At 38.9% G+C, this 9239-nt stretch overlaps 1 protein-coding gene across 2 annotated transcripts in view; it reads right to left on the bottom strand.

The window, feature by feature from the left end:
* Positions 1-368: 368 nt before the first annotated feature.
* Positions 369-9239, bottom strand: part of MYH10 (myosin heavy chain 10) — an 89387-nt gene continuing 80516 nt past the window's right edge. The window contains exons 34-42 of one of the 2 annotated variants that reach the window (XM_039355114.1): positions 8818-9030; positions 6094-6255; positions 5730-5858; positions 4917-5005; positions 4649-4772; positions 4344-4552; positions 3278-3386; positions 2408-2580; positions 369-1804 (exon numbers count right to left, since the gene is read on the bottom strand). In XM_039355114.1, the coding sequence (XP_039211048.1) occupies positions 1660-1804; positions 2408-2580; positions 3278-3386; positions 4344-4552; positions 4649-4772; positions 4917-5005; positions 5730-5858; positions 6094-6255; positions 8818-9030 (1353 nt within the window). In that variant the 3' untranslated portion in view covers positions 369-1659. The remainder of the gene's footprint in view (positions 1805-2407; positions 2581-3277; positions 3387-4343; positions 4553-4648; positions 4773-4916; positions 5006-5729; positions 5859-6093; positions 6256-8817; positions 9031-9239) is intronic. The other variant, XM_039355115.1, reaches the window with a different exon arrangement.

Below are 9239 nucleotides of genomic sequence, written 5' to 3'. Positions count from 1 at the left end.
TGGTCATATGACATTGCAGCGAATGATCGCATTGCTTAACATTGGAAATTCCAGTCCTACTTATCATAGCAACCTGAGGACTAGCTGTATTCAAGTTATGTAATATATCAGTCATTTGTATCTCTGCTTTACAACATACTTCTATACATTTATGACTGTCTCCTCCAGTGTGTTGATTTTCAAATAAATTCACTTTCTCATGTTAACAAATAATTTAGAAATGGAATTATAAAAATAACAGATTTGAGTTAAATTCAGTAATTACTTGTTAGAGAAGATGTCACCTCTGAATTGCATGAAACAAACTTCAGAGTGTTGGGTATTGTTTAAGGGCATTTTTATTTAAAAAAAACAAAACCAAAGAAACATTTATGAGTCTCTAGAATGAATAAATTTATTGTCTTTACAAAAAAGTATTGTCTAAAAATATGAGGATACAAAGAAACAAGGTATTTGCAGTCAGATGTCTGGTGATCAACGGCCAGTTTGAATAAGAAATATCCAAATGCACAAAAACAAAAGCTTTGTAACATATGTTAAAGCTTTTAACCAAAGAAAAATATTGTTTCAAGCATGTTGCAAGAGTTCAAGATTCTGTAGTCAACACTGATTTCATTCTTATCACTGGAGATTGATAATACCACTTGTAATAGGAGATGCAGCATGATATGATCAAAAATCAATACACTGAATCATCGTTATAGGCAAATTATATATGAAACATTGTCTTAGTACTGCAGTGTCTAAGGCACTTTCTGTAAATGTCAATTCTTAGCTAGGACAAAAACAATACTAGCTAAATCCATTTCACCCAAGTGAAAGCTGAAAATGGGGAGAGGGTGGCTCCACAGGTGTGTTCATTTACAGGCAGTGTCCCTTTGCTACCTCTAGCAAATATATACTGATGGGAACCAAGAAAGCTGGCAGCAACTTCAACTAGCACTCCTATCCCCAGCCTTTCAGGAAGAAAACAGTTGCTTCTGGGAGGTGTCATTCAACTTCCATGTTGAGGCTTTCCAACTTATATGGAATATTACTTCAGAAACAGAATCATCAGCATCCTATCCAGATCAACCGACTACTCATGATGTCCGGAGCAGGAAGACATCAGATTGCCAAGGTGGGCAACTGCCTGTTAAGTAGAACAAGCAGCTGGCTAGTTATAGTGTGAACTAAAGCTCCTCAGGACATTTTCAAAGTCAGGTGACCTTGGGTCAGCCACAAGGTCTTGCAAATAAGTAGGGAAGAGAAAACCAACAGAAAGGGAGTGCCACTGCTAGGTAGCTATGCATGCATAGCAAAAAGGCATAGGCAGCTGCCAGAGTTTCTGCCTGGGACAGAAGGCAGACCCGCTTATCATTCAGTGCCTTAGAAAAATGGCTTTACAATGGATACCTTGAAACAAAAAGCACTGAACAGAGATATTTTAATACATATAAGTAGTGGTACCTATATCCAAAAGTTTACAATATGGCAAAGCCAGACAGCAATAATGCTTTGACTGACCTGCAATACATGACCTAATGCTATGCCAGTTTTGCCTAAGGCAGATCTAGTTGGCCACAAAGCAATCTGATGGCCAGTTAAGTTCTTCTTTCAAATGTATGGAAAGAAGTCGCACTGTAGGGAATGTTGGCAGTTTAACACAGCGGGGACACTCTACTCGGTTTGGACAGCTTGAGGTTCGTTGATATCACTCCCCTTACTCTCTGCGTCATCGTCTGAAAGTTCCAGGGAAGCTCCTTCAATGTGCAGTTGGCGCCTTCCAGATCGGCTGGAGGAAAAGGTAATTGGGCCGCCTCTCCTGCAAGAAGATACAGTTAAGTGACTGCCGCAACACAAAGTCCCCCCCCCTCTTTTTTTAAAGGAGAAAAGCTCTGAAAAACTGCTGTAAAAATTGACCATACGCTAAGCTCTCCTCAGCATAGATCGACCCTCTCCCGCAACTAATTTTGTTATTAATCACAACTGTGTGCTCCTACATAAAGATCATAGCACTAGGGTAAGATGGAGCTAAAGCTACACAATCTTCATCTGTGCTTATAAATAGCCAAGGACGTGTTATGTCACTTAGTGAGCAGCTAACTTCCAGCATATGGAACAGCACAAGCTAATTAACAAAACTTTGGAAGCATGACACCCCCTTCTCATGAATGAAGGCGAATATATGTGTCCAAGGATAATGCTGCAGGATCCAATCTGGGTTGGTCACCAGGACCAGAAGTTTTGTCTTCCGAGCTTCTGGTTTACTAACTAGCTATTTTAAGTCAAGTACTGAGAGAGAGGAGCAACTGGAAATGAGGATTAACCTAGCCTTTTGCAGCCATTCATTTCTGATTCATCTTGTTCTGAAGTTACACACTGGTATACACCCAAACTCCTCTACTCTTTCTTTTGCATAACTCACCTTAGTCTGTTCTTCAGAGTGCTGACCTCTCGGTTAAGGCCTTCGTTGGCTTCAGTAGCATCATCTAATTCACGCTGAAGTTTACGACGTGATGCATTAGCACGCGTGGCTTCCTCCTCTGCTTCTTCTAGCTGGCGCTTGAGCTGTTTCATCCTAGCGTTAGCTTTCTCCATCTAGAGAAGATCACCAAAACAAGGGATTAATGAGTCACCGAATAATGGTTCAACTACTTGTCATGCCATTCAACCAACTAAGTGACCTGAACTCTTCAAGATTAGGAACTTTTTGATCTGTAATTTTCATGTCATGTTTTTAGGGATTTAAAGTGACTATTCTGATGACACGGGCTGCTCATTTAGTAATGGCAGGAAAAGTTACCTCCATTTCAGGTAATGTTTGGGAGGAGCTGCACATCAATTTGATACATTTCACTGCTAACAGTCCTAGCTGTAATATCCACATATAGCCAGATGGAAAAACATTCTGGTGTCTAACCTAGCTCCTTCACTTTTCAATAAAACTTACAAACAAGACTCTTGCTTCTGACAGAATTGGCTGCCAAGAATTTGACCCTAGCTTTCCTGCAAATTTTGTGGAAGAATCAAACTAAAAAAGTTATAGCCATGCATGCTTTTCCATGCAATATTACAAACAAACCAAACTCCATTTCTTTTCCAAATTCTCACTCCTGATCTGTGTTAGATCCATATGAATCAGGCCATTTCCACAGTTCTGGATCAGATGGCCTCTGGCCATGCCTTAAAAAGGTGCTTCAAATATAGCTTACTAAATATCTCTTTTTGCATAACGAGCAATGAAATGTAAGCTTTTTAGTAGCTGTGGTTCTAAGCAGAGCAGGCAGCATCTGACCTGTTCCTTGTATTGGTCTGCATGTCGGCGTTCATCTTCCACCTGCATAAATACCTCCTTCAGCTTCTTCTCTGTGCGGCGTACTAGCTTATTGGCCGCTGCCCTCTCCCTAAATAAATTAACAAAAGCAGAAATAACACTTTTAAGAGTAATTAAGTTATCGGATTTCATGGCTATCCACAGAAAAGGTTTGTGCTTAAATAATCCTTAAATATGAAAATAATAAATCTTATCTTTGGAGGGGGGGAAAGGGGTTGTGCAACTTTTTTGACCACAGGTATATAATTATGCAGTCTCCTCTTATTTAATGTTGATCTTTTCACTTTTCTACAAATACAGGTAGTCCTCGAGTTACAACAATTTATTTAATGACCCCGGCACTGAAGAAAGTGACTTATGACCATTTTTCATAATTACGACCATTGTAGCATCCCCAGGGCCATGTGATCAAAATTTGGATGCTTGGCAACTGTCACATGATCCCCTTTTGCAACGTCCTGACAAGCAAAGTCAATGGAGAAGCAAGATACACTTAACAGTGTTACTAACTTAACAACTGCAGGGATTCACTTAAAAACTGTCTCACATAGCAACAGAAATTTTGGGCTCAACTGGTATCGTAAGTCGAGGACTACCTGTATTAGTAATGGAAAAGCTTAAAAGAAGTCAGGATCAAAGTAACCCTTATATCAAACACCTATGTTCCCTGTTGGAAATTTGTTTTAATTAATTTGTGGGAAGAGGAAGAAATCAGTGTTGATAGATAAAAGTATCTCCACAATTATGTCCCTCTGAAGTGAAAAAAAACCTCATTGGTTTCCTATTTTAAGCAAAGAGGGGATAAAATCCACAATATATATTTCCACAAAAATAAAGGAACAAAAGTGATTCAAAATTCTAATCCCATCATCAAAACTTTGACAACGTATCTGGTGAATCATCTAGCTTACTTAAAAAGATGTTGAGCAGTAGAACCACATATATTTGTCCTAATTTGAACAAGTTACTTTCTATTAATCATAGTTCCTTCTTCTGAAAGCACCCCTTTTTTGTAAACACTACTTACTTTGCCTCCTGCTCCAGCTGTTCTTCCAGTTGCCCAATCTTTGCTTCTAGTGCTGAAATGGTTGCCTTGAACTTGGATTTGACGGAGCCTTCCAACTCCTGAAGCTTAGCTTTCAATTCTTTGTTGTGCCGTTCTAACTGCTGGCGAGCATTCTCGCTCTTCTGGGCGGCGCTTCGCTCGGCAGCCAGCTCAGAATTCAATGTGTCGATCTTTAGGAAGACAGGCACAGTTATTTAGATATTATCGTCCCTTAACTGGAGAAACAAACAAGATGTTCGACCAAGACTTGCAACCAAAGAGAGCACCTGTAGAGTGGTTTTGCGGAAACGGTCATTGAGGAGCTCCATGTTGCTTTGCTCCTCCTCCAGTTCCTCTTCCAATTGTGCGATTCGGGCTTCCAAGCGACGCTTCTCATCAAGTAAGGCAGACCTATAGAGACATGGAAGCAATAGAAGGAACTACACATTTAAGCTAGGAATTATCCCACTATAATCAATTCTTACACTGCAACAGGTATCAACATACATTATTTAGGGTCTGTGGTTGGTGAAATGTTCATCTAAACCAACTTACTTTCCAGAGGCACTGTTGGCAATTTCATCGGCCAGCTCATCTCTCTCTTGCTCTGCATGTCGTCTGCCTCGTTCTGAAGCTGCAAGTTCCTGAAAAGATAGTTATTTGCATCTCAGAAACCTTGGCAAGAAAGGGCTTTTTCAGGCATTTGATAGAGAGCTACTGTAGTATATACTCAATAGCTCAAAATCCAATATAATTACTGACACCCTTCTCCAGTGCTTAACTATCACAAACATCCTGTGCAACTGGGAACTAGTTCCTTGAAAAATGATCCAATGTATTTTAACATGGCTACTACCTCATAGTTCCCTTCGTCCGGTTAGATCCCACAGGTTGGGCTTCCTTCAGGTCCCGTCGGCCAAGCAATGCCATTTGGCGGGGCCGTGGGGGAGGGCTTTCTCTGTGACGGCGCCCACGTCTTGGAACCAGCTCCCCCCGGAGATTAGGACCGCTCCCACCCTGTTGGTTTTCTGCAAGCTGCTTAAGACCTGACTTTTCCGGCAGGCTTGGGTTTATAAAATCTGACCCCTGGATGAATGTTACTGTATCGTTTGTCTTGTTAAGTTATATTGTGTTTTTATTGTTAGCCACCCGGAGTCCTGCGGGAATGGGGCGGTCTATAAATTTTAATAATAATAATAATAACATGTATTATTATAATTCAACAGACTTTCTGCATCTTCCAAATTTTAAATATTCCTATCTGAATTGTAGAAATATGTTCCTTTCCCCCCTCCCAGAATTCTATCTTACAGAATAGGTACTCTAAGAATTAGCAATTTTTCCAGAATGAAGCACTTAACTTCATACCTCTTGAAGTTGAAGAATTTCTGCTTCGAGACCTTTGAGCTTCTTTTCATTTTCCTTTGACTGAGCAAAAATTTCATCTCGAGATGCGCGAGCTTCTTCTAGTTCACGTTGATAATCTTTCATTTGAGCCTGGAAGGTTTAAAAAAAAAAGGGTTTTTTTCCCCCTGAATCTTGAGAAGCTAACTACATTGCCTCAGTCTAATCTATAACACCCAGAGTATAGTATCTATTATTATCACAAAGTATATTCACCTAATTTCTCCCTTTTATTAAATAAAGATTGATAAATTCTGCAGAGAACATATTCATAAATTTAGAGACAAGCTCCCTTGTCTTTTCAGATTTTAAGAGTTGCTTTGTTTACCTGAAGTTTGCGCAACTGCCTGATGGCTTCATCGCGGGCCTTATTTGCTGCCTCAATTTGAGCTTCCAAATCTTTCAAATCTGCTTCCATTTTCTTCTTGGATGCCACAGCCAAAGCCCGCTGCTTTCTTTCATCTTCCAATTCTGCTTCCAGTTCCCGGACCTACAAAATTAAGGACACATGGCAAGATAAAATTTCTGAATTCAAGATTAACCATTAGTTGAAATCAATTAAAATGAAGGATGAAGTTCCAGAAATATATCCCTGAACTTAACTGTGCAGTTAAATATCAACTGTAAGTTCCTTGATGCTCTGTAAGAAACTGTATAAAGGTGGAAAAAAATAACATTTTAGGAATCTATATTACTTTTTAAGGAAAATAGCCTGCCAAAATAAAAACTTATTAAAATTGTATTTAAGCAAAACTATCAGCCATAATTGTTAACTTCATATTGAGGTCAATATAGCTTGTTTGTTCATGATACACCTGCTTTCAAATCAAGACAATGAGGCCTTGTATCATCCTATTCATTCTTCCAAGAAAAACTAAATGTATGATCAATTATGCAAAAAACAAAACCCCTAGTCAAGCAATGATAATGGTTTAATAACATAACTGCAGTTAAAGTTTCTGAACTGTTTTGAGCCCATGAATGTAAAGGCATTGTTAAGGGCTATTCTAATTTCTCAAAATCAGAAGCTGAGGGGTCTAATCCATTAAATTGCTAACCTTAAGAGCCAAAAGGCAATCAACTACTTGAGCTTGTGTACCTAGCCCAGGGGTTTTCAAACTCAGCCCTTTTATGACTCATGGACTTCAATTCCCAGAATTTCTCAGCCAGGGCTGAGTTTGAAGACCCCGGGCTTAGCCTTTTGAAGAGCAAGGATGATAATGATCCTAAATGATCCATGCCTGTGGCTGGGCTACTTAAGAACAGCTGCCGGAGAATGGACATCTGCTGGAAACAGTTCACCAAGGTTAGGCCTGCATTGTTGTATCCCTGCTTCATGCTCTGCTCCTAGCTGCTAAGCAATACTATCTAAGCTGACTTACAGTATTATTGGTGAATTCCTAAACTACTGCTGACCATGTCTGCTTTTCTTCTTTTTTCCTAAACCCTCACGACCCTTTCTTGCCCCATAGCTCGTCTCCTTTGGAATGACTGCACTGGATTCTGTGCTACTGTACATGCTGCACCCAGCTAACACACGCAACTTCCCATATATATTCCCTAAGATGCAACTCAACAATCAATTGAATATAACTCACTTTGTTCTGTTTTTCAGGCTGGAACAGGATAGCTATGGCCAATACACTGCTTATTCAATTCAGTTCTGACTTGTTCAGAAAAAGAGTGCAGGTAGTATAAAGATTAAGGTTGATAAAAGGACTCTCAAGGCTACTGCAGATGCCTGGACATTCTGAGGGTGAATAGAGCACACCCACCTGTTTCTGCGATGCAAAACTTCATACAGACTATATAACTATAGAATCTATATAGATATACAGAATCTCTAACCTATTTATTACTTTTCTGGACTATATTTCAAATTAGGGGTGTTCACATATAGCACTCAAACATATGCTAGATACCATGCTTCTAAGTGCCTCACAAGAACATCTTCTGCCAGATACCGTGCTTCTAAATGCCTCACAAGATACACCCCCTTAAATTCTTCCATGGAACTTCTTTGGCATTAAAAGGGATTTGTCATACATCTGGCTGGGGAGCACATGTCACTTCAGAGATAGGCAAAATATTGTTGGCAAGCATCTCAAAAATGTAAGCTCTCTTAGAGATATCTCACTTTGTCACTGAAATTCATGTTTTAAGACCTATAATATGTGGCATATGTATGACACTCTCTTCTTCTTTTTGGGATGTTTTTTTCTGGGTGTCTGATTTTTATAAAGAATGTTATGAATTCTTTATTTTCTAGATCAAAACAATATAGCTTTTGAGCAGTTGCCAGCAGAAACTCTGTAGCAGAATGTGACTTGTAGATGAAACAGGAATCTCCACTTATTTTATAAATTTAACTAAAATGAACAATGTATTCATGAATTCATATTAAATTGTATGTATCTTAATTCACCTCAGATATAGATAACATGCTATATGATGCATTAAATAAAATCTCGCAAATGTGTATATATCTGGTAGGATTTGAATGAAAACAGATTATCACAAGCATCTAACAAGTATACATACAATATGAATGCATATAAAAAAAGCAAGATTATATGCCACGCCATCCATTCCATCTCATAGAATTTCTGATACAAACAGAACATAAGTTGCTCTCTCAGAAAGACTTTTGTAAAGGTGTCTCATCAAAATTGATTTCATGGACATTTATAATTATCAGAATTTCTAGTCAGTTAAGATTTTAAGACAAATTAAGATATGCAACTATTTGTTTTTCTTCAAAAGTGGATAAAATAACAGGTGAACTGCGAAAGTTTGGAATCTGGAGGTTTTAATTATTGCTCGTTCAAAGGAATGGACTAATGATACGTATACATGGGAAACATGACTGAATACAAATGTTAAACTACATGTTGGTAGCAGGGGAACTGTTGCTTCTAAAAATTAGTAGATAAAAGACCAATTTTAAGTTTAACAAAACCCTAGTGATGATTCAATAAATCAGAAAGGTGCATATGGTTCACCTGAGCCTCCGATCAACACCAAATTTATACTTTACTACTTAAAGCCTTACTTGTTTTACTAAGAGTCTCTTCTTCTCCTCATTCTGCTCATCCCTTGCTTGAAGATCCCTCTCAAACTGTGCTTTCATGGCTTGCATGTTCACTTCCAGGCGCAGTTTGGCATCTTCGGTGGCTTGCAGTTCATCCTCTAGTTCTTCTAACTGTGTTCGCATTTCTTCCACTTGCTGCTCCAATGTACGTTTGGATTTTTCCAACTCATGAACCTACAAAGCAAAACATATCCACCTTTGATATTACCTTGATAATGGCAACAAAATCGATGCAAATGAGAGAGAAAATCCTACAAATCCCACTCCTAACAATTACAAATTGCGTAAGTTTACTCGGGATGAAATGCAACGCAGCTACTAAATCACACACACAAATGCTTTACAATGGCCCCTGTCGCATTTCTCGGCCTTCAGGAAGCACA

The sequence above is a fragment of the Crotalus tigris genome, unplaced genomic scaffold (assembly GCF_016545835.1).
Source record: "Crotalus tigris isolate CLP2741 ecotype Arizona unplaced genomic scaffold, ASM1654583v1 scf7180000018599.1079084, whole genome shotgun sequence".
Taxonomy (NCBI): domain Eukaryota; kingdom Metazoa; phylum Chordata; class Lepidosauria; order Squamata; family Viperidae; genus Crotalus; species Crotalus tigris.
This window is presented reverse-complemented; position numbering and strand designations above follow the sequence as displayed.